General features: G+C 70.6%; 1 protein-coding gene across 1 annotated transcript; it reads left to right on the forward strand.

The window, feature by feature from the left end:
- The first annotated feature begins 3,806 nt into the window (after positions 1-3,806).
- Positions 3,807-23,450, forward strand: L1CAM (L1 cell adhesion molecule). The gene is given in 30 exon segments (XM_078850324.1): positions 3,807-3,970; positions 6,611-6,625; positions 6,937-7,042; positions 7,132-7,319; positions 8,517-8,639; positions 8,721-8,891; positions 9,435-9,478; positions 9,480-9,547; positions 9,677-9,861; positions 10,094-10,225; positions 10,380-10,523; positions 10,937-11,048; positions 11,205-11,371; positions 11,505-11,664; positions 11,780-11,904; positions 11,977-12,078; positions 12,526-12,723; positions 12,800-12,870; positions 15,349-15,450; positions 15,452-15,572; positions 15,768-15,883; positions 17,805-18,021; positions 18,105-18,227; positions 18,313-18,486; positions 18,694-18,816; positions 19,100-19,264; positions 20,393-20,524; positions 20,720-20,792; positions 21,095-21,106; positions 22,950-23,450. Coding segments are annotated over 30 exon segments (3,780 nt in total). The 5' UTR covers positions 3,807-3,888; the 3' UTR covers positions 23,179-23,450.
- The last annotated feature ends 1,166 nt before the right edge of the window (positions 23,451-24,616 follow it).

Consider the following 24,616-nt stretch of genomic DNA (forward strand, 5'->3'; position numbering starts at 1 on the left):
ACGCGCTATCTCAGAGTGAGGGGGATTGCACAGGGATGTGGCCACACAACCCCCCCTCCCTTCCCAGGGCTGGGAGAGAACCCAGGAGTCCTGGTGGGGGACAGACCTGGGAGGAACCCAGGAGTCCGGGGAGAAGGGGCCTGGCTGCAGCCATGGGTGGGGTTTGGTCCTTTCCCTCCAGGGGCTTTGGCTCCATCAGCCCGGTGGGGGGGGTTTCTGTGGGGAGACAGCCCCCACCCGGAGCCCAGGGGCCAGGGCCCAGCGTGACACCGGCCCCCACTGCGCCCGGACTGGCCAGGGCAGGGTCACCTGTCAGACCCGGTTACTGGGTTAGAGCGGGGGTGGGGGGGCTGGGAGCCCGGACTCCTGGGTTCTTTCCCTGGTGCTGGGAGCCAGGAGTTGATGGAGCTGGGATCCCCCCATCCCGGGTGCCCCGTTTCCGTCTCCCCCCCCCCCCCCCCGGCATCCGGCCAGGGACACGCAGACAAGAACCCATTTGTGTTGAGTCTGAGAGCCGCCCCACCCCCACACTTCCGCTGACCCCCAGCCCGGCCCCGAGCCCCTACAATGGGGCGCCTGTCGGGGCCGAGCTGGGGGGCAGGGCCGGGCTAGCAGGGGCTGCAGGTCGGGAGTGAGGGGCACCCTCCCCCCCCCATTCTCTTGGTCTCATTTTCCCCTGGTTGTGGGGGGGGGGTCAGAGCCCTTAACTCTCTGCTGTCTGGCTCGGGGAGGGGGCTGCGCCTGGTGGGGTGGGCGGGAGCCCGGACGCCTGGGTTCTCTCCCTCGCCCCTGCTGGGGTCAAGGTGACTGGGGACCATTCTCCCATTGCCTCTCGGTTGCCGTGGAAACCCCGGAGGTGCAGCAGTGGGGTCTGGGGGGAGGGGGAGACGCAACCGACGACGCCCGGCCCTCCCCCGAACCCCCCCCGGGGGCCCCCTGTCCAGCGCGGCCCCCCTGCAGGACCCCCCAGCCTGCGAGACCCACCCCCCTCAGCACCCACCACGCCCCCCGCAGCCCCCTGTCCAGCGCGGCCCCCCCGCAGGACCCCCCAGCCTGCGAGACACCCCCGCAGGACCCCCCAGCCTGCGAGACCCACCCCCCCGCAGCCCCCTGTCCAGCGCGGCCCCCCCGCAGGACCCCCCAGCCTGCGAGACCCACCCCCCCCCGCAGCCCCTGTCCAGCGCGGCCCCCCCGCAGGACCCCCCAGCCTGCGAGACCCACCCCCCCACAGCCCCCTGTCCAGTGCGGCCCCCCCGCAGGACCCCCCAGCCTGCGAAACCCCCCCGCAGGACCCCCCAGCCTGCGAGACCCACCCCCCCGCAGCCCCCTGTCCAGCGCGGGCCCCCCCGCAGGACCCCCCAGCCTGCGAGACCCCCCGCAGGACCCCCCAGCCTGCGAGACCCACCCCCCCCCGCAGCCCCTGTCCAGCGCGGCCCCCCCCGCAGGACCCCCCAGCCTGCGAGACCCACCCCCCCCACAGCCCCCTGTCCAGTGCGGCCCCCCTGCAGGACCCCCCAGCCTGCGAGACCCCCCCGCAGGACCCCCCAGCCTGCGAGACCCACCCCCCCGCAGCCCCCTGTCCAGCGCGGCCCCCCCGCAGGACCCCCCAGCCTGCGAGACCCACCCCCTGTGACGATGTGACTCAGCAGGGAGGGGGGAGTGTTGACCTGGGAATGTGCCCTGGGGATGGGAGACCTGAGAACCTGTCACCTGAGCCAGGAGGGGGAGGGGGAGGTCCCCGCAGGACCCCCCCAGCCTGCGAGACCCCCCTGCAGGAACCCCCCCAGCCTGCGAGACCCACCCCCCCCACAGCCCCCTGTCCAGCGCAGCCCCCCCCGCAGCACCCCCCCACAGGACCCCCAGCCTGCGAGACCCACCCCCCCACAGCCCCCTGTCCAGCGCGGCCCCCCCGCAGCACCCCCCCCACAGGACCCCCAGCCTGCGAGACCCACCCCCCACACAGCCCCCTGTCCAGCGCAGCCCCCCCGCAGGACCCCTCTGCCTGTGAGACCCCTCCCCCCGCAGCACCCACCACCCCCCCTGCAGCCCCCTGTCCAGCGCGGCCCCCCTGCAGCACCCCCCCACAGGACCCCCAGCCTGCGGGACCCACCACCCCCCGCAGCACCCAACACGCCCCACAATTCCCCACCCCCCTCCCGAGACACCCTGTGACCCCTCGCCGTGCTGCAGCCCCCCCCAGCGCCCCGACATCCCCCACTGGCTCCATCCACGCTGGGAGCGTGACCCAGCCAAACCCTGGCCCCAAAGGCCCCCCCAGCAGGATCTTGCCCCCCGCCCACTGCTGGGGCTGAGAGACTAGACCAGGGTGGGGGGCACCAGATCCAGGGGGCAGGGAATGGGGCAGGGGCCTGTCCCCTCTGGGGGGCGCCAGTTCCCACCCGGCCCCAGGACGACCGGCTGGCTCGGGTGGGGGGTCAGAGACCTTGGGGACAATCCCCCCCCAACACAGCCCATCTGCCCCCCTTCTCCCTCTGCTCAGGGCGCCTCTGACAGACTCGGCCCGCTCGCCTCATTAACTCCCCGGCTGCTGGGAGAATTTTTTTCCAAGAAACCAACCATAGGACTAGCAGGGCTGCGGGGCGGGAGTGGGGGGCGCCAGCGGGGCTGGGGGGGGCAGGGCCGGACTAGCAGGGGCTGCGGGGCGGGAGTGGGGGGCGCCGGCGGGGCTGGGGGGGGGCAGGGCCGGACTAGCAGGGGCTGCGGGGCGGGGAGTGGGGGGCGCCGGCGGGGCTGGGGGGGGCAGGGCCGGACTAGCAGGGGCTGCGGGGCGGGAGTGGGGGGCGCCGGCGGGGCTGGGGGGGGCAGGGCCGGACTAGCAGGGGCTGCGGGGCGGGAGTGGGGGGCGCCGGCGGGGCTGGGGGGGGGCAGGGCCGGACTAGCAGGGGCTGCGGGGGCGGAGTGGGGGGCGCCGGCGGGGCTGGGGGGGGCAGGGCCGGGCTAGCAGGGGCTGCGGGGCGGGAGTGGGGGGCGCCGGCGGGGCTGGGGGGGGCAGGGCCGGGCTAGCAGGGGCTGCGGGGCGGGAGTGGGGGGCGCCGGCGGGGCTGGGGGGGGGCAGGGGCCGGGCTAGCAGGGGCTGCGGGGCGGGAGTGGGGGGCGCCGGCGGGGCTGGGGGGGGGCAGGGCCGGACTAGCAGGGGCTGTGGGGCGGGAGTGGGGGGCGCCGGCGGGGCTGGGGGGGGGGCAGGGCCGGACTAGCAGGGGCTGCGGGGCGGGAGTGGGGGGCAGGGCCGGACTAGCAGGGGCTGCGGGGGCGGGAGTGGGGGGGCGCCGGCGGGGCTGGGGGGGGGCAGGGGCCGGGCTAGCAGGGGCTGCGGGGCGGGAGTGGGGGGCAGGGCTGGACTAGCAGGGGCTGCGGGGCGGGAGTGGGGGGCAGGGCCGGACTAGCAGGGGCTGCGGGGGCGGGAGTGGGGGGCGCCGGCAGGGCTGGGGGGGGGCAGGGCCGGGCTGGCAGGGCTGTGGGTCGGGAGTGAGGGGCACCGGCAGGGCGGGGGGGCTGCAGGTCTTTCCCCTCCTCTCGCTCCTCCTCCCTATTAATAATTCATGACCCCTCCCCCGTGGCCGGCGCTCTTCCATCTGTTCCCTGTCCGTCCGTCCCTCCGTCCGTCTCCTGCTGGGGGAGGGGAGGAGAGGGGAGGGGCTGGGGGATCCCGCTGGGTTGACGAGATAAGCCCCTGGCCTGGTAATTGTCCGGGGATTGGGGGGCTCTCAGGGTGGAGGAATGTGGGGGGAGGGGCGGGCGCTCCACCCCAGAGCTGGTTGCATGGATCTCGCTCACGGATGGTGCTTCTCCCCCACCAGGTGCAGTGAGCGACCCACGGCGCCCCCAGCCAGCGCGGCCGGACTGAGCGGCCCCAGCCCGCGGGGAGGGATGGCTCCCACGTGGGGCCGGCTGCTCCGGCTCTGGCCTCTGCTGCTGGGCCTGGCCAAGGCCCTCACCATCCCCAAGGAGTGTGAGTAGCTGGGGGTTCGGGTCCTTCCCCCCTTGAGCCAAAAGTGGTGCGGTCCTGGGGTCCGCAGATGCTGGATCCCTCCCGTTTCCCTGCCATGGTACAATCCAAGTTTCAACCCATAGCTGCAGCCAGGACCATGGAGGGGGCTCCGGGGGTTGCAATGGGCTGTAGCTGCAGCCAGGACCACGGACAGGGCTCGGGGGTTGCAAAGGGCTGTAGCTGCAGCCAGGACCACGGAGGGGGCTCCAGGGGTTGCAATGGGCTGTAGCTGCAGCCAGGACCACGGAGGGGGCTCCGGGGGTTGCAAAAGGGCTGTAGCTGCAGCCAGGACCACGGACAGGGCTCCGGGGGTTGCGATGGGCTGTAGCTGCAGCCAGGACCATGGAGGGGGGCTCCGGGGGTTGCAAAGGGCTGTAGCTGCAGCCAGGACCACGGACAGGGCTCCGGGGGTTGCGATGGGCTGTAGCTGCAGACAGGACCACGGAGGGGGCTCCGGGGGTTGCAAAGGGCTGTAGCTGCAGCCAGGACCACGGAGGGGGCTCCGGGGGTTGCGATGGGCTGTAGCTGCAGACAGGACCACGGAGGGGGCTCCAGGGGTTGCAATGGGCTGTAGCTGCAGCCAGGACCATGGAGGGGGCTCCGGGGGTTGCGATGGGCTGTAGCTGCAGCCAGCACCTCGGAGGGGGCTCCGGGGGTTGCAATGGGCTGTAGCTGCAGCCAGCACCTCGGAGGGGGCTCCGGGGGTTGCAATGGGCTGTAGCTGCAGCCAGGACCATGGAGGGGGCTCCGGGGGTTGCAAAGGGCTGTAGCTGCAGCCAGGACCACGGAGGGGGCTCCGGGGGTTGCGATGGGCTGTAGCTGCAGACAGGGACCACGGAGGGGGCTCCGGGGGTTGCAATGGGCTGTAGCTGCAGCCAGGACCACGGAGGGGGCTCCGGGGGTTGCGATGGGCTGTAGCTGCAGCCAGGACCACGGAGGGGGGCTCCGGGGGTTGCAATGGGCTGTAGCTGCAGACAGGACCACGGACAGGGCTCCGGGGGTTGCGATGGGCTGTAGCTGCAGCCAGGACCACGGAGGGGGCTCCAGGGGTTGCAATGGGCTGTAGCTGCAGCCAGGACCACGGAGGGGGCTCCGGGGGTTGCGATGGGCTGTAGCTGCAGCCAGCACCTCGGAGGGGGCTCCGGGGGGTTGCAATGGGCTGTAGCTGCAGCCAGCACCTCGGAGGGGGCTCCGGGGGTTGCAATGGGCTGTAGCTGCAGCCAGGACCATGGAGGGGGCTCCGGGGGTTGCAAAGGGCTGTAGCTGCAGCCAGGACCACGGAGGGGGCTCCGGGGGTTGCGATGGGCTGTAGCTGCAGACAGGACCACGGAGGGGGCTCCGGGGGTTGCAATGGGCTGTAGCTGCAGCCAGGACCACGGAGGGGGCTCCGGGGGTTGCAATGGGGCTGTAGCTGCAGACAGGACCACGGACAGGGCTCCGGGGGTTGCAATGGGCTGTAGCTGCAGACAGGACCACGGACAGGGCTCCGGGGGTTGCAATGGGCTGTAGCTGCAGCCAGGACCACGGAGGGGGCCTCCGGGGGTTGCAATGGGCTGTAGCTGCAGACAGGACCACGGAGGGGGCTCCGGGGGTTGCAATGGGCTGTAGCTGCAGCCAGGACCATGGAGGGGGCTCCGGGGGTTGCAATGGGCTGTAGCTGCAGACAGGACCACGGAGGGGGCTCCGGGGGTTGCAAAGGGCTGTAGCTGCAGCCAGGACCACGGAGGGGGCTCCGGGGATTGCAATGGGCTGTAGCTGCAGACAGGACCACGGAGGGGGCTCCGGGGGTTGCAATGGGCTGTAGCTGCAGACAGGACCACGGACAGGGCTCCGGGGGTTGCAATGGGCTGTAGCTGCAGCCAGGACCACGGAGGGGGCTCCGGGGGTTGCAATGGGCTGTAGCTGCAGACAGGACCACGGAGGGGGCTCCGGGGGTTGCAATGGGCTGTAGCTGCAGCCAGGACCACGGACGGGGCTCCGGGGGTTGCAATGGGGCTGTACCCACCTGTGCCAGACCCAGGGCTTGCCCAGGTGGGGGCAGTTTCTGCATTGGGGAATCCGTGGCTCTGACCTGGGTGTTGGTTTTGCACATTCACTCTTGCACGCTTTGCACGGCTCTTCATGCCGTGGTGCACAGTCATGCTCCGTGCCTGGTTTGCTGTAACACCCACTCACGTACAATCCCCCCTCGCTCCCCATGAGCACCGCATCCCGCCTGCCCCCCCACGCTGTCGCACACTCTCCCTTCCCCACCCCCTCCACTCGCTCTTGTGCAAGGTCACCCTTACCGAGCCACCTCCAGCCCTTGTGCCAGCTTGCCGAGCACACTCGTGCACTCCCTGCTCTCTTGCACACCCTCCAGTGCACACTCGGGCTCTCCCACCCTGCCTTGCAACCTTGCACACACTCCGGCCAGCTTCCCTTGCACACTTCCACTTTCCTACCCCCCGCCTCACAAGCGTGTGTGCACAACTTGTGTGCTCACACCCACACGGCCCTCGGTCGCACTCCCCTGCTCGCGGGCGTGAGCTCCCGGATCCCCCCCGTGGGACGCCAGCTCACGTCTCTCTGTCTCTCTCCCCTGCTGCCTGGGCGGCTCAGATGAGATGCACAACCGTGAGTCCTGGGGTGATACGGGGTGTCCGTGGGGCTGGGAGGGTGGAGCTGGCTGCGAGGGGGGTGGTTCAGGGCACACGTGGGCTTTGGCTTTGCACACTCACCCCCTTTTCCCAAGAACCCCCCCGGGCCATTTCGGATCTATCAGGACAGAGATTTGGGGGGGCTGAGATGGGGGAGCCATGTGGGGGGGGAGGGGCAATGGGGGAGTCTAGGGGGAAGTTTGGGAGAGTTCAGGGGACGGGGAGTTGGGGGTGGTGGGAGGCAGAGGATCTCAGTCTCTGTAACAGCCGCCCCCCCCGCCCCCCCAGTGAGGCAGCCCCCAGAGATGACTGAGCAGCTGGTGGAGAAGCTGGTCGTGTTCCCCAGCGACGACATTGTGCTGCGCTGCGAGGCCACCGGGAACCCCCCCGTCACGTGAGTACGGCCCCCCTCTTCCCCCCGGGCCCCCCTCCCTGCCCGGCCCCCCCCGGTGCCGCCCCGAGCTCCTCCCCCTCCCCCCGCAGGTTCCGCTGGACAAAGGATGGGCACTTGTTCGACCCGCGTCGGGAGGCCGGGGTGACGGTCGTCGAGGGCTCAGGGACGCTGAACATCGTCAACAGCAACGCGGGGCGGTACCAGGGCGTGTACCAGTGTTACGCCAGCAACGAGCTGGGCACGGCCATGGGCCCCGAGATCCACGTCATCAATGACAGTGAGTGACCCCCCCCCGCGGCCGGCGCCCCTCACTCCCGACCCGCAGCCCCTGCCAGCTCTGGGCTCCCCCCGCCTTTTACTTGCAGGTCTCCCCAGAGCTCAGCCAATTGCTCCTGTTTCCACGACAACCATTTCCATGGCAGCAAGGTGTCGGGGTGATGTAATTGCATCCTCTCCATCAGCACCTCCCCCACCCTTGGCTGCAGCCTGAGGACCCCCCCACCCCCGGCCTGCCCCAGCCTCCCCAAGGAGCAAAGGCCAGGGAAGTGGAGAATTCACCCAGCCCCCCCCAGCCCTGCCGGTGCCCCTCACTCCTGACCCGCAGCCCCTGCCAGCCCAGCCCTGCCCCCCCCAGCCCTGCCGGTGCCCCTCTGTCCCGGAGTCCCCGGGCGATGCTCTGACCTGCTCCCCACGAAGCCGGGCAGGACTCTGGGGGAGTCTCCTCTCGGGGAGCAGCCTGTCTGCAGGACACACAGCTCCCCCGGCTTCCCCCTTCCTGGGTCTGACCCTGGAGCCTCCAGCCTCCCCTGCCCCTCCGGGCGCTTCCCGCAGCGAGTCCGCCCAGGCAGGGTCCTGGGGGGGGCCAGAGGGTCCTGCCCCCCAACTCCGCAGTCAGACGGGACTCTCAGCCAGCCGAGGAAACAAGGTTTATTGGATGACAGAAACATGGTCTAACACAGAGCTTGTAGGTGCAGAGAACGAGACCCCTCAGCCGGGCCCATTTTGGGGGGCAGTGAGCCAGACAACCACGTCTGCCCTTCACTCCTTGTCCCCAGCCAGCCCCAAACTGAAACTCCCTCCCGCCCCCCCTGCTCTGGGCTTTGTCCCTTTCCCGGGCCAGGAGGGCACCTGATTCCTTTGTTCTCCAGCCCTTTAGCTCTCACCTGGCAGGGGGAAGGGCCCAGGCCACCAGTGGCCAGGAAACAGGGTGTCGGCCATTCTCTGTGTCCAGACCCCTGCACACACCTGCCCTCTAGGGCTCTGCAGTGATCATACACCCTCATCCCACCCCCTAGAGACTTAAGAACTGCCTAGGGGAAACTGAGGCACCCCCACAATATTCGGAGAAACCATTAAGAACAGTCCCACTTCGTCACACCCTCACTCCCGACCCGCAGCCCCTGCCAGCCCGGCCCTGCCTGCCCCCACCCCCCGCAGTTTTGATTCAACACCCCCACCCTTCTCCCGGTTGCAGGCACCCCCCAGTGGCCCAAGGAGAAGGTGTTGCCGGTAGAGGTGGAGGAGGGGGAGTCCGTGGTCCTGCCCTGCAACCCCCCTGCCAGCGCCATGCCCCCCAGAATCTACTGGCTAAACAGCCGTGAGTATCCGCTGCCAGGAGCGGGATGCGGGGGGCAGGAGGTGGGTTCTGCTCCGGGTTTAACTCCTCGCCGCCCGGCAGGGATCGTGCACATCACGCAGGACGAGCGGGTCACCGTGGGGCAGGACGGGTACTTGTACTTCGCCAACGTCCGGGGCTCGGACAGTCACCCCGACTACATCTGCCACGCGCACTACCTGGGGCCCCGCACCATCATCCAGAAGGAGCCGCTCGAGCTGCGGGTCCGGCCCAGTGAGTGGGGCTCTGAGGAATGCCCTGACCTGGGGGCGGGACCAGACCCGAATGGGGACCCTGGTGGGGGGAGGTTTAAAGGCTTTGGAGGGGAGGGACAGGGATCGATTTTCAGCCCCACTCCTTGCCACAGGACACCCCCGCACCCCAATTCCTCGGCATCCATTAGAGCAGCCCCAGGGCTGCTCTACACCTTGATGGGGGGTCCCTGTGGCTCCTGCATCCTCTGGTGGGGGGGTGGGCCAGGATCCTGGGGACCCCCCAGATTTGGGGGTATCCTGCCCAAATTGAGCCTGGTACATTGGGGGCCATTGCCCCCCCCCCCATGATGGACAGAGGGGGTACGCGGGCACATGGGGATGTATGGGGGGGTCTCCCTGCTCCCTCCCCAATGCCGCTCTCCCCACCCCCACCTTCCCACTGGACCCAGGTGTCTGGACAACAGATCTGGGCCCTGTTGCTGGTGGGGGGGAGAGGGACCTCCTCTGTTCTCCTCCCCCCAGCACTCGGTGCTGACCCCCCCCCACCCCGTCTCCCCTGCAGCCAACTCGGTGAAGTTTCGCCAGCCCCGGCTCATGATGCCGCCGGGGGGAGACCAGCTCCCACGTCGCCCTGCGGGGGTCCAGCCTGGCCCTGGAGTGTATCGCGGAGGGCTTGTGAGTGGGGCACGGGGGGCTAGGGGGTATGGGGGGTGGCGGGACGGGGACGCTGGGGGTGGGTGTTACGGGGACTGGGGGGGCCTGTCTGACCCCCCCAGCCCCACACCAGCCCCCCTCTGCCCCCAGCCCCACTCCCACCGTGGAGTGGGTCCGTCTGAACGGCCGCCTGCCCGCGGAGCGCATGGCCCTGGAGAACTCCCGGAAAACCCTGCGGATCCGGGACGTGGTGGAGGAGGACGACGGGGAGTATCAGTGTATCGCCCGCAACACCCAGGGCACCGCCCGGCACAGCTACACCGTCACCGTGGAAGGTACCGGCCGGGCTGGGGGGGCTGCGGGTCAGGAGCGAGGGGCCCCGGGCGGGCTGGGGGGGGCTGCGGGTCGGGAGCGAGGGGGCCCCGGGCGGGCTGGGGGGCCGCGGGTCGGGAGCGAGGGGCCCCGGGCGGGCTGGGGGGCCGCGGGTCGGGAGCGAGGGGCCCCGGGCGGGCTGGGGGGGCTGCGGGTCGGGAGTGAGGGGCACTGGCTCACCCCTTTCCCCCCCAGCTGCCCCCTACTGGGCTCAGCAGCCCCACAGCCGGGTGTACGGCCCCGGGGAGAACGTTCGGCTCGACTGCTCTGTCTACGGGAAACCCAAACCCCTGGTGTCCTGGAGGATCAACGGCGTCCCCTGGGCAGGTGAGAGCCAGGGGGGGCTGGGGGCGGGGCAGGATGTGGGGGCGGGGCAGGGCAGGATGTGGGGCGGGGCAGGGGGCGGGGCAGGATGTGGGGGCGGGGCAGTGGGCGGGACACGGGGCATCTCTGCTGCCCCCCAGCCGCATCTCGCCCCCAGAGCTGCAGCCGGACCCGGGGCGGACGCTGCGCTCGGGGGCCCTGATCCTGAGCCAGGTGACGCCCAACGACTCGCTGGTGACGCAGTGCGAGGCCGTGAACCGCCATGGCCGCCTGCTGGCCAACGCCTACGTCTACGTCATCCGTGAGTGCCCGGCAACCGCCACCCCCGGCAACCCACCCTAGCGACCGCCGCCTAGCAACCAGCCCAGCCCCAGCAACTGGGCCCAAGCTACAGCCTCCTGGCAACCATCAATCATCCCCCTCCTGGCCCCACCCTAGCAACCGCTGCCCTGGCAACCATTGCCCCCGGCAACTGGCAACCAACCCCAGTAACTGGCCCTAGGTTACAAACTCCTCATCCCCCTACCAGTCACACCCTAGCAACCGCCGCCCCTGGCAACCAGCCCCTGGCAGCCATCCCATCTCTGGCACCCCCTCCCCCAAGGGCAGCTTCCAGGGGCCCATTCTGCCAGGCATCCCCTGGGCGGGTGGGTTTGGGGGTGCAGGGGCGGGGCTGGGTCCAGGGCCCCCCCTTACGCGCCCCCCGCCCCACAGAGCTCCCAGCGAAGATCCTGACCCCGGACGAACAGCGCTACGCCGTGGTGGAGAACCAGACGGCGTCTCTGCACTGCCAGACCTTCGGGGCGCCCGTGCCCAGCGTGGACTGGTGAGGGGACCCCCCCCATGCGCGCGCCCTGCATTGCCCCCCCAGGACACCACCCCCTTCCCTGCAGACACCGCGCGCCCCCCCGTGCTGCGAGCTTCCCTGCAGCAGTGCCCTGGGCAGGGTGCCAAGTGCCCCCTGACACCCCCCTGCCGGCAGGTTCACCGAGCGGCTGGAGCCGGCGCTGCAGGACGAACGCGCCTTCGTCCACACCAACGGCACCTTGCGGCTGAGCCGGACCCAGCGCCAGGACACTGGCGCCTACGTGTGCCTGGCCCAGAACGACCAGAACAACGTCACCCTCCGCGCCTGGCTCCAGGTCAAAGGTGGGGCCCCCGCACCCTCAGCATCCGGGGCCGGGGGGGCAGGGAGGGAGGGGCCGAGTAGGTGGGGCATGCTGGGTAGGGACACGCCCCAGACGCTGCCCCCCCATCACCCCACCCCTCTGTCCCGTCCCAGCTGCCACGCGGATCGAGCTGGGCCCCCAAAGCGCCGTGGTGAAGAAATCCAGCAACGTGACCTTCCGGTGCCTGGTGCGGTTCGACGAGACGCTGCAGGAACACGGGGTCGAGTGGCGGCGGGACGGGCGCCCCATCCAGGAGTCGGACGACAGCGACAAGTGAGTGGGGAGCAGGGCACTGCTGGGGGAAGCTCGCAGCGCCGGGGCAGACCCCGGCTTGGGGCACTGCTGGGGGAAGCTTGCAGCGCCAGGCTCACCCGCCCCCTCCCCTCAGGTACAGCATCGAGCCCGGCTGGCTGCGGATTTCCAGCGTGGACTACCCGGACCAGGGCGTGTACAGCTGTCGGGCCCACACGGAGCTGGACGCGGTGGAGGAAAGCGCCGAGCTGCGGGTGGTGGGTACGTCCCCGGGCGGGGGTGGGGCCGTGGGGGGGGCTGCCTGGGCCGGTTCTGACCCGTCTCTGCCCCCAGGCCGCCCCGGGCCGGTGTCGGAGCTGCAGGTGTCAGAGCAGCAGGAGCGCCGGGTGAAGCTGAGCTGGACCCCAGGGGACGATCACAACAGCCCCGTTGAGAGTAAGAAGGGGGGGCCCAGCCCCCCCAGATCCCAGGACATCTCCCCCTCTCCCCAACCTCCAGGTGGCCCTGTTGCCTTTGCTGCAACTCAGGGTACCCCGTCCCCCATGCCGGGCAGCCCAGGGGAGACAGCGGGGGGCAGGCGGGTCTGCAGGGGAATTGGGGGCCGGGGCCATTCCAAGGGGATTTGGGGGGCAGGCAGTTTTGGGGGGTGTCGGAGGTGGTTCTAGGGGGCGGTTCCAGGGGGGCATTGGGGGACCAGGTGGTTCTGGAGGGGCTCGGGAGGCAGGCAGTTTGGGGGGGTGTTGGGGGCTGTTCTGGGGCGGCTCGGGAGGCAGGCGGTTTTGGGGGGCCGTTCTGGGGGGCAGGCGGCTGGGGAGGTGTCGGAGGCAGCCTGGGGGGCGGTTCCAGGGGGCGCCGGGCGTCTCTCACCCCGTCTCCCCCCAGAGTTCGTGGTGGAGGCGGAGGACGGGCTCCGGGACCCCGGCACCTGGCGGGACGTCAGCACCGTCCCCGGCCACCAGCCCTGGGCCCGGCTGCACCTGGCCCCCTACGGCGAGTTCCGGTTCCGGGTCCGCGCGGCCAATCGGTACGGACGGGGCGAGCCCAGCGCCGCCTCCACCCCCGTCCACACCAGCCAGGCGGGTACGGCCCGGGGGGCGGGGGGCAGGGAGGAGGGTGTGGGGGGATCCCCCGCTCACTTTGTCACTTTCCCCTCCAGCCCCGGAGCGCTACCCCGAGGGGGTGGCCGGCGAAGGGAACGAGACCAGCAACATGCTCATCACCTGGAAGGTAACAAGTCGGGGGCTCACCCTCCCACAGCCCCCCGATTCCCCCCAGCGTCCGCACAGCCCCCCAAATGCTGCCTCCTTCGGCAGATCGGGGGATCCGTGTCCCACGTGGCAGGGGGCCCATGGGGGGGGCTACCGGCTGTTGCCTTCGGGGGGGGTTACTGTGTAGCCAACGCCGTGGGGGGGCATGTGTTGTCCTGTGTTGTGAGGAGGCCGGCACAGGGGGTGCGGCCCGTAGCCGGGGGGGCGGGCGTTGTGGGGCAGAGGCCCTGATGCTTGCGGGGTGTTGGTGGTTCGCGGTGTAGCCAGGTTCGAGGGGCAGTTCAGGGTGCGGTTCGCGGGGAGGCTGTTACAGGGTAGCGGGGGTCTTGTGCCCAGGGTCTTCGAGGGTCCTGGTGACAGGGTTGTTGCCGGGTAATTAGTTTACACCGTATGTGCGTGATGTGGGGCCGTTGCGCCCTGGCTCCCGCCTCTGCCCGTCGCCGGGGCCCCCTCGCCCTGGTCTGGTCACCGGGGTCCTCCCCCCGCAGCCCACTGTCCCCCCACTGGCCAGACCCGGCTGGGGCTCCCGGTCCCCAGTCGCTGGGGTCTCCACTCTCCAGGCCGTTGGCCGGGGTCCCACATTCCCTCGCTGGCCCTGTGTCCCCACAAACCCCCTCTCCCACCCCCTCGTTAAACCCGTAACACCCAGGGAAACTGAGTCCCACCCCCTCTGCATGCAAACCACTGACAAAACCAAGAGACCCCCCCGCGTCGTCGCCCGCCCCCGCAGGGGGATAGTGGCTCTTTGAAAACCTGCCAACGGTCCCCTGAGACTCGCTCACCATGGGGGTGCCCCACACCCTGGCCGCAGCTGCTTGGCTCGCACCCCCCATCAGCCTCTGCCTGGCCCCACGGCATTGCCTGGCCCCGTGGCTGTGGGGTGTTGCCCTCCGGGGAGCGTCTGTGCAAGGAGGGATCCGGCCCAACCCCCGGCGTCAGACGAGACACGGACTCACAGGCCCCTCGTACGGCCCTCGGGGGTCTGCTCTCTCCACGGCCCCCCCCCCGCCTCCCGGGACTGCACCCCTGAGCTCCCAGCAGCCTGGCTCTGCCGAGGGCCCCTCAGGGCGTCCCACCTCTGGGCTCCGGGGCCCCCGTCCCTAGAGGGAGCAAATCCCCCCCCCCCACTCTCCAGGAGGGACAGGACTCAGCCAGCGTCACACGGGAGGTAACTGGACGTCTGACCCCAGCCCAGGTGGCTCTCAGGGCCCCGGGCCTGGCCCCTCTCAGCCCCAGCCAGCCCCCCACTTCCAGCCGAGCCCCCATATCCCCTTCCCCAGCCGCCCTCTGTCCCCATCCCCCGGTGAACAGGCCACCTGGGCCCCCCCCGGCCAGAAACGGCTGCTCCCGAGCTGGGGGGGCCTCCTGGGCACCAGTCGCTGGGTCCCCCCTCCCCGGCCCCCTGCCCCGAGCGAGGCCGGGAGCCGGCGGGGTGGGGCCGGGTCACTCGCTGCTGCTGCCTTGTGCCGCCCGCCGGGGGGCCCAGGGCTGTCGCGCCGTGTGGGGCACGGGAGGCTGGCATGGCTCGTCCCCGGCGGGTCGTATGGAGCAGTCACCTCGTGGCTGACGCCGTATTTTACGGGACCGTTTGTCTGCGGGGGCATTGCGGTGTAGTTCTCACCGTCTGGGCACGTTCTGGGGCCGCTGGTGCTTTGTGTAGGGATGCGTGTGCGTTACAGGTCGTCGTCCTGTCGTTCAGACTGTCTGTCTGTCTGTCTGTCATGGGCTCGTTGTGTCGGGGGGGTGTTAGGGCTGTCGCGGGGTCCCCGGGCCGTGCTCGGACCTGCTCCCCGCGAAGCCGGGCAGGACTCTGGGGACCCTCCCCTCTCGGCGCCGACTGTCCCCAGGGCAAGACGCTGCCCCAGCTTCCACCGTCCTGGGTCCGGCCCCGGAGCCTCCAGCCTCCCCTGCCCCACCGGGCACTTCCTGCAGCGCGTCCCCCGGGCAGGGTCCTGGGGGGGCCAGAGGGCCCTGCCCCCCAACTCCGCAGTCAGACGTGAAAACAGAAGGTTTATTATAACCTCCCACCCCTCCTCCGGCCTTTGTCCCTTTCCCGGGGCAGGAGCCACCTGGTCTCTTTGTTCCCTTCAGTCGACACCTTGCAGGGGACGGGGTGTCGGCCATTCTCTGTGCAGACCCCATCACGCTGCCCCCCAGGCTCTGCGACCATCACCCCCCTGATCCCCCACCTGGATACTTGAGAAACGCCCAGGGAAACTGAGGCACCCACCCAGTATTCAGAGAGAACCCTCAGACCCGCCCCGCGTCGTCCCACGGGGTGGTTGCACGCTCTGTATCTGTGTGGGGCGGGGTAGTTACACTGACTTGCTCCCGTTGTGTGCTGGGGGGCCTGGGGTGCATTGTATCCAGGGGGAGAACGGGGGGCCCTGGGGCTGTGCCCCCCCCATACACTGGCGCCCCCCCCGTCCTCCCCCAGCCCCTGAACAAGTCGGACTGGAACGCCCCCGAGCTCAGCTACCGGGTGCAGTGGAGGCGGCTGGGCCTGGGGGAGCACTGGAGTGAGGAGACCGTCAGCGCCCCCCCCCTTGCTGGTCACGGAGACCCCCACCTTTGTGCCCTACGAGATCAAGGTGCAGGCCGTGAACCCCGTCGGCAAGGGGCCCGAGCCCCCCATCGTGGTGGGGTACTCTGGAGAGGACGGTGAGTGGGGGAGCAAGGGTGAAGGAGCAGTGGGGAGAAAGAAAGGGGGCCGTGACCCCCGGGGTGGGGTTGGGGAATAGGGGGGAGAGGAAAGGGGAGAACTGTGACCCCCGGCTTGGAGGGGGCCATGGTGGGAAGGGACTGGGGGGAAGCTCTGAGCCCCCCCCATTACACAGGCATCTGTTCCTCCCCCAGTGCCCCTGGTGAACCCCGAGAACGTGGGCGTGGAACTGTTCAACAGCACCAGCGTCCTCGTCAGCTGGAGCCTGCCCCACAGAGACAAGCTGCGGGGTCACCTCCGGGGGTTCAGGGTAATTGGGGGGAGGGGCTGCGGGTCAGGACTGGGGGGTGTGGGGCGCTCGGGGGGCTGCGGGTCGGGAGCGGGGGGCGCTCGGGGGGCTGCGGGTCGGGAGTGGGGGGTTCAGGGGGCGCTCGGGGGGCTGCGGGTCAGGGGTGCAGGCCGCTGGGGGGATGTGGGGCGCTGGGGGGGCTGTGGGTCGGGGACGCAGGCCGCTGGGGGGCTGCGGGTTGGGCGCAGGGGGCTGCGGGTCGGGAGTGGGGGGTTCAGGGGGCGCTGGGGGGGCTGTGGGTCGGGAGTGGGGAGTTCAGGGGGCGCTGGGGGGGCTGCGGGTCGGGGGCGTGGAGCTGCTTGGGGGGCTGTGCGTCGGGGGCAGGGCGCTGGGGGGGCTGTGGGTCGGGGGCGCAGGGCGCTGGGGGGATGCGGGGCGCTGGGGGGGCTGCGGGTCGGGAGTGGGGGGTTCAGGGGGCGCTGGGGGGGCTGCGGGTCGGGCGTGGGGGTGCTGCGGGTCGGGAGTGGGGGGTTCAGGGGGCGCTGGGGGGGCTGCGGGTCAGGGGCACTGGGGGGCTGCGGGCCGCTCGGGGGGCTGCGGGTCGGGAGTGGGGGGTTCAGGGGGCGCTGGGGGGCTGCGGGCCGCTCGGGGGGCTGCGGGTCGGGAGTGGGGGGTTCAGGGGGCGCTGGGGGGGCTGCGGGTCGGGCGTGGGGGGGCTGCGGGTCGGGAGTGGGGGGTTCAGGGGGCGCTGGGGGGGCTGCGGGTCGGGCGCGGGGGTGCTGCGGGTCGGGAGTGGGGGGGTTCAGGGGGCGCTGGGGGGGCTGCGGGTCGGGAGTGGGGGGTCCAGGGGGCGCTGGGGGGGCTGCGGGTCAGGGGCGCTGGGGGGCTGCGGGCCACTCGGGGGGCTGCGGGTCGGGAGTGGGGGGTTCAGGGGGCGCTGGGGGGCTGCGGGCCGCTCGGGGGGCTGCGGGTCGGGAGTGGGGGGTTCAGGGGGCGCTGGGGGGGCTGCGGGGCAGGAGTGGGGGGTTCAGGGCGCTCGGGGGGCTGCGGGGCGGGGGGTTCAGGGGGCGCTCGGGGGGCTGCGGGTCGGGGGCGCAGGGCGCTCGGGGGGCTGCGGGGCGGGCGCGGGGGGGTTCAGGGGGCGCTGGGGGGGCTGCGGGGCGGGCGCGGGGGGTTCAGGGGGCTCGGGGGGCTGCGGGGCGGGCGCGGGGGGTTCAGGGGGCGCTGGGGGGGCTGCGGGGCGGGCCGCGGGGGGTTCAGGGGGCGCTGGGGGCGGCTGCGGGTCGGGCGCGGGGGGGTTCAGGGGCGCTCGGGGGGGCTGCGGGGCGGGGGCGCAGGGCGCTCGGGGGGCTGCGGGGCGGGCGCGGGGGGTTCAGGGGGCGCTGGGGGGGCTGCGGGGGCGGGCGCGGGGTTTCAGGGGGCGCTCGGGGGGCTGCGGGGCAGGAGTGGGGGGTTCAGGGGGCGCTCGGGGGGCTGCGGGGCGGGGGCGCAGGGCGCTCGGGGGGCTGCGGGGCGGGCGCGGGGGGTTCAGGGGGCGCTGGGGGGGCTGCGGGGGCGGGCGCGGGGGGTTCAGGGGCGCTCGGGGGGCTGCGGGGCGGGGGCGCAGGGCGCTCGGGGGGCTGCGGGGCGGGCGCGGGGGGTTCAGGGGGCGCTGGGGGGGCTGCGGGGCGGGCGCGGGGGGTTCAGGGGGCGCTGGGGGGGCTGCGGGGCGGGCGCGGGGGGTTCAGGGGCGCTCGGGGGGCTGCGGGGCGGGGGGCGCAGGGCGCTCGGGGGGCTGCGGGGCGGGCGCGGGGGGTTCAGGGGGCGCTGGGGGGCTGCGGGGCGGGCGCGGGGGGTTCAGGGGCGCTGGGGGGGCTGCGGGGCGGGCGCGGGGGGTTCAGGGGGCTCGGGGGGCTGCGGGGCGGGCGCGGGGGGCCCCCGCTGTCTCACCCTGTCCCCCCAGGTGTTTTACTGGCGGCTGGGCAGCGTGGGGGAGCGGAACCGGCGCCAGGCCCGGGCCCAGCCGCCCCCCCTGGTGCTGACGCTGCAGGGGGAGATGTCGCAGGCCAGGCTGGGGGGGCTGCGCCCCTGGAGCTGGTACCGTCTCTACGTTGTCGTGTTTAACGGGCGCAGCGATGGGCCCCACAGCGAGGACGTTGACTTCAGCACCCCCGAGGGAGGTGAGACCCCCCCCCCGAGACCCCCCCCAGCTCCCCCACCCCCCGGGGGGTAAGACCCAGCTCTCCCCTCTCTGTGCCCGCAGTGCCCAGCCCCCCCCACTCGCTGCTCCTGGAGCGGGTCTCGGACACGGCGCTGGCTCTGGAGTGGACGCCCCCCCGGTTCCCCAACGGGGCCCTGACCCGATACCTGCTGCAGTACCGGCAGGGTGAGTCCGGGGCGGCCGGGGCGGGGGGTGAGCGGGAGGGGGACGATGGGCCAGCTGGGCGCTAACCCCCCCCTTGCCCCCCCAGTGAACGGGTCGGAGCTGGGCCCCCTGCACGAAATGTCGGTCCCCGTCTCCCAGCGCAACGTGACGCTGGCCCGGCTGGACCCGCGGGCCCGGTACCGCTTCCACCTGCGGGCGCTGACCCGGGCCGGCCAGGGCGAGCCGCTGGTGCGGGAGGGCGGCACCGTCCCAGAGCCAGGTAAGGGGGGGCCCCGGGCATCTCCTGCCGGATCCCCTAACCTCCCCCCTCCCGCACCGCGACCTCCGGGAATCCTGGGGTGGGGGCCAGACCCACGCCTGCCCCCCTTGGGCATGTCGTGGGGGCCCCGCGCTGCAGGGAGTTCCCCAGTCTCCGGATCTGACATTAAAGGGTTAATTTCCCCCCGTTTGTCTGCGCCCCCCCCAGTGCTCCCCACTTTGGACAACATCAGCATCTCGCGGGTGGGGCCCGATTTCACCGTCATCACCTGGGTCCCGAGCCGGCACCAGGCCAACGTGGAGTTCGAGATCCAGTTCATGAGCAAGACCAGTAAGAGCCGGGGCTGGGGGGGCCCTGATCCAGTCCTGGGGGGGCTGGCGGGGGAGCAGCTGGGGGCCTGTCCCCTCTCGGGGGCACCAGCCCTCAGCCAGCTCTGGGGTGGGCTCTGGCTGGCTGCGGGGGTGGGAAGGGGCCCCAGCGGGGGCCAGCTGGCTCTGTGGGGCAGGGAATGGGGGGCTGGGGGCCTCAGCCCCGATCTGGCCCATGGGGGGGGTGGCCAGTGGGGGGCAGGTAGGGGCACGTGGGCAGTAACAGCCCCCCCACTGCCCCCCAGCGGCCGAGCCCTGGCGAACGTCCGGCCAGGCGAACTCCACCCACGGCTCCTACCGGCTCCTCAACCTGCGGCCCGGCACCTCCTACCGCGTCCAGTTCGTGGGGCGCGACCCCTCGGGGGGCAACGTCTCCTTCTGGGAGAGCGAGGTGGAGACCGACGGCAAGCGTGAGTGAGACCCCAATCGCTGGCCCCACCCCACGGCTCCCCGGGGGGCCCAGGGACCTCCATACCCGTCCCCTGTCCCGCGGCTCCCCGGGGGGGGCTGGGATCCCCCATGCCCATTCCCCCCATGGCTTCCTGGGGGGTCCTGTTGTACTTAACATACCGCGTGGGTCTCGTCGGGGGATAAGGCGCCATGCCGCGTTTATTGATAATACCGGCCTCAGCCCAGACCGGAGCGTACGCGTATGGTGGACGGCACGCTCCCCGCACGCTCCCCTCCGCACACCCCCGCACACTCCCCCCTGCACCACCCCCGGACACACCCACACACTCCCCCGCACACTCCTCTCGGCACACGCACTCCCCCTCACACACACTCCGTCTTGTCCTTGTTACCAGCTCGTTGCCCCCCCGCCCTCCCTGGCCGGAGGCGGGAGGGCTGGAGCCGGGTGGCGGCGGAGCGGGATCGATGCTCCGCTGTTGACGGGACGCGACCCGGGGTCCCCTGCAAGACACCCCACGTTTCTGTCCCTCTCCTGCGAATCTGTCCCAGAGTCAAAGTCTGGGTCCCTTGGCCCCCTGTGGTGCCTCCTTCTGGGGGTCGGGACAGTGCTGCAAAGAGGGTGTCCCAGAGGAGGGGCCGGCTCCTGGCACCCCCCACTGCCCTCCCAGCCCCCCCATCCCAGGGCGAGGGATCGAGGGGGGCCTTGGTCTGCTCCCGCCGACAGGACGCGTTTCCTCCAGCGTCCCTGCCCTCCGGGGCTGGGCGCCGCGCAAAGCTCCCCCGCCCCGGGCCCTGACACACACGTGTGCGAGAACAGGGGCTGTGTGTGTATGGAGAGGGAAAGCCAGGCAGAGATGCATCCACAGCCCGGGGCCCCCCCGTGCCCAGCCGCCGGCCCCACTCCGCTGAGCCCCCTGTGTCCCAGAGCCCCAGCAGCGGGGCTGCCCCCCTCAGCCCGGCCCCGGGTGCTGGGAGCCATTCGCCCTGCCCGGCCTGGGGGCAGACAGACCCCACCCCCGCGGCGGAACAATGCAGCGGATGGGGGAAACTGAGGCAGGCCCAGGCTTCGTCCCCCCGTGTCCGGGCGAGGGGCCCCAGGGTAACCCCCTGTCGCTCTGCCCCCCCAGTGCTGACGACAAACCCGCGCAGCTTCGCCACCGAGGGCTGGTTCATCGGCTTCATCTGCGCTCTGATCCTGCTGCTGCTGGTGGGCCTGACCCTCTGCTTCCTCAAGCACAGCAAGGGAGGGAAGTACTCGGGTGAGACCCCGCCCCCCGCGCCCAGGCCCCGCCCCCGGCCCCTGAGCCCCTCCCCCCTGCTGGGGACGCCCCCCCCCCCCGGGAGTGAGCCCAGCCGCCCCTGCACTCCAGGCTCCCCGAGCAGCCCTGCCCCCCCACACCCGCGGGTCCCTCGGCCCCTGCCCCCCGGCTAACTCTCCCCCCTCCCTGCCCCAGTGAAGGACAAGGAGGACACGCAGGTCGACTCTGAAGCCCGACCCATGAAGGACGAGACGTTCGGGGAGTACAGGTGGGTGGGGGGCTGTGGGGGTGGGGAGGGGCACGGCAGAGGCGTTTCCACCTCACCCTGGAAGCCCCCCCCCCCAATTGGGGGAACACTGGAGGGAGGGGGCGGGAATTTTCTTCTCTGTTGTGGGACCCCTCCCTCAATTCCTGGGGGGGACCCAGAATGCACTGGGGCAAATGCCCCATGAGGGGCTTGGGGTTGGATTTAGTGGCTTCTGCTTAACCTGCCTCCCTGCTGCCTGGTCTGGGGGGGTCTCTGACTGTCTCTCTCCCCCCCACAAAATGCTGCCGGCTTTGCTACCACAGATCCCTGGAGAGGTAAGAGGAGCTAGCGGGGTGGGATCCCGGACGCCTGGGTTCTCTCCCCGGCTCTGGGAGGGCAGTGGGGTCTAGTGGTCAGAGCAGGGGGAGCTGGGATCCCGGATGCCTGGGTTCAAACCTCCATTGCCAGGCGCGCCGTTCACTTGTTCTTTGGCTGGGGGGGGGCTGCTAAAGCTGCCTGCCAAGGTTTGGGGGTGGCACTTAAGGACCCCCCAACATGCTTGTGGAGGTGGCTGCAGCTCCCGGGGGCCACAGGTGTGTCAGAGCAGGTGTGCAGGGCCCTGGGGCGACTGTACATGCTGGGGGGGACAAGGGTGCGCTGGGGTGGTGGTAGCTGGGGATAGTTGTGCACGGGGGCGATGGTGCGCGGTGGTTGTGTGCAGGGCAGTGGTAGCTGGGGGCGATGGTGCACGGCGGTGGTTGTGTGCAGGGCGATGGTGCACGGGGGCGATGGTGCATGGTGGCGGTTGTGTGCAGGGCGGTGGTAGCTGGGGCCGATGGTGCACGGTGGTGTTGTGTGCAGGGCAGTGGTAGCTGGGGCCGATGGTGCGCGGCGGTGGTTGTGTGCAGGGCGGTGGTAGCTGGGGCCGATGGTGCACGGTGGTGGTTGTGTGTAGGGCGATGGTGCACGGGGGCGATGGTGCATGGCGGCGGTTGTGTGCAGGGCGGTGGTAGCTGGGGCCGATGGTGCGCGGGGGCGGTTGTGTGCAGGGCGATGGTGCGCAGGGTCGATGGTGCGCGGGGGCGGTTGTGTGCAGGGCGATGGTGCGCGGGGGCGGTTGTGTGCAGGGCGATGGTGCGCGGGGGCGGTTGTGCGCTGGGCAGTGGTTTGTGGCCATGGTACGTCTCACTGGCTCCTTCTGTCTCATTGTGGCCCCCCCGGCAGCTCGTCCATCCTTAGAAATAGGTAACACCCCCCTGAGCCCCCATCAGCCACCCCTGGCCCTCCAGTGTGTTCTGGGGGGTCCCCCATTCCCTCTGGGGAGGAGAAAATGCCAGCCCCTCACTGCCCGCACCCCGTGCACGCTCACCCCAGGGCAGGCATTGGGTCTGCTGCCGGGGGGTGGGTTGCACGGGGCGACGCGGGGGGGGCAGATTGTTCTCTTGCAGTCACACCTCACAGTCTGGTGTGCCCTTCACTCCCTTTCACACCCACTCACCCCCGTGTGCTCACACTCAGCACCCCCCCGACATGCATGTGAACAACTCCTCCGTGCGCACAGGCCCAGCTGTCCCTTGCACGATTCCTGGGCCACGGCCCTCGCATGCCTCTGCTCCCACCCAGGCCTGTGTGCACACTTCTCTGTGCACCAACACATTGACGTGAGTGTCACGCCCTCCATGCCACCTCACACCCATGTGCCTCCCTGCACTCCTCTGTGCCAGGTTCTTCATGCTCTCCCTGCACATGCTGGTGCATCTGCAGACCCACGTCCTCCCGGCCTGGTGCACACTCCCCCCCTTGTGCCATGCACCCCCACTGCTGGACAAGCTCCTTGCACACCCACTTTTGCCCACCACCGTTGTCCACTTTGCACCTGCCCACAATTGCTTTCTCTTGCACCAGGCATGCATACCCCTCGCACACCCAGTTCCATGCATCTTTGACCTGCTTATCTTGCTCACTCACCCAGTCACCTCCCCGGCACTGTGCACACCACTTCCACACTCACCCACCCCTTCCCTGTGCACCTTGCACAATCACTCCTCGCACACGTGAGCACCCACTTTCAGGTGGCTCGCACACCTGCACCATCACATCCTCCCCTGCCTTGCACACTTCCCCCCGTGTCTCGTGCACCTGGCGCACGCCCCCCTCACCCTGCTCTCTGCGCCGCAGCGAGAAGGAGGAGAAGCCGTTCGGCGGCAGCCAGCCCTCCCTCGACGGGGCCGTCCCGGCGCTGGGCAGCGACGACAGCCTGGCCGACTACGGGGGCAGCGACGACGTGCAGTTCAACGAGGATGGATCCTTCATCGGCCAGTACATCGGCCACACGGGCAAGGAGGCGGCCAGCAATGCCAGCTCGGGGGCTACCAGCCCCACCAACGCCCCGGCTGCCCTGGAGTAGGGGGGACTCGGAGACCCCCTTTGGGAATAGGGGAGCCCCTTCCTGCCCCATGGGGATTGGGGGGCTGTACCCCTACCTCCTCCCTATCCCCAAATCATGGAGGGGGAATCCCTGTTAGCATCCACCCTCCTGCCCCCAGAACATTAGGGGGGTAATTTAAGGGGATCCTGCCTTAGCTCCCCCAAAGTCAACCCCTCCAGACAGGGAAGCTGGGATTTTCTCTCCACCCCCCTCCCCGAAACATCATTTATCTTCTGCATGTGACGGGCCAAAACACACGCGCTATCTCAGAGTGGGTTAATGGGGGGAGGGGCTGGAAGGGGGCGGGCTTGGGGGGCTCTGTACCCAGGGTTAATATTTGCCAAAAAATAGACACCCCCCTCCCCGCATCTTTCTATGTTTTAATCATTCTGGCCTCAGCCTCGGCCCCGCCCTGGGAGTGAGACTGAGAAGCCAAGGGAGGGGCAGGGAGCCCGGACTCCTGGGTTCCATCCCTAGCCCTTTCCCCATGTTTAGGTCAGTTGGTTTCCTTTAAGCTGGGGGAGGGTAGGGGGGACTGACCATTTCCCCTAATTCTGCTCAGCCCCCTCCTCCACTTCCTTTGCATTTAATGGGGGGGGGGGCTGTTCATACCTCACTAGGGTCCTGGGATTCCCTGCCCCTCCCTCGTGAATGCTGGGAGCTCCCCACAGGAGGATCCCTGCCCCCCCCCACAAATTCACCTCCACCACCCACCCCCTGGACTCTCTGCGGGGGGCCGGCATCACCATTTCACCCCCTTGAAAGGGAACTGCCCCCCCTGCTTTTCTCCACACAGCTGCCTTTGCAACCACCTTTCTCAAGCCAAGTGGCCTCTTGTTCTCTCTGTGCCCCCCGGATCTCCCCTCCCCCTCCTGCATCGGGGTCTCAGCTTTGCTGTGTGGCCCCCCAACCCCCCCTTTTTTTTTGCATAAAACAGATTTTAAAAAACATTTTAAAAATGCCCCCCCTGGCTGGGTGGCGGCCTGGCCGGGGGCTGCCCCGTGTAGATAGGTGCCCCCCCACCCCGCTGGGTCGTCGTGCTAGCCGTGGTCTGGGCCTGCTGTGTGCTGTGGGTAGTCGTGGCTTCGCGTTCCATATACGGCAAAAAAAGGGAAAAAAAATTATAAAAAAGTCCCCTCCCAAAATCCCGTCCCTGGGGCCAGCTAAGGCCATGCGCCCCCCCCCCCCCCGTGTCCTCCCCCTCGTCGGCTGTCACTAGCGTCTTGATTGATGGCTTTTTTATATCTACACTGTACAGACCGAACCGAGTTCGAAACCTGGCGGAATAAAAACTGAAACCTGGCGGCTCTGTGTGGTGCTGGGGGGGGGTTCCTGGGGAGGGGGCGACTATGGGCACGTGCCCCGGCTCTGAAAAGAAACCCGAGCAATGTGAGATGTATCAGGGGTGCATTGCCAC

This window comes from Lepidochelys kempii, chromosome 23 (genome assembly GCF_965140285.1).
Source record: "Lepidochelys kempii isolate rLepKem1 chromosome 23, rLepKem1.hap1, whole genome shotgun sequence".
NCBI classification, from domain to species: Eukaryota; Metazoa; Chordata; order Testudines; family Cheloniidae; genus Lepidochelys; species Lepidochelys kempii.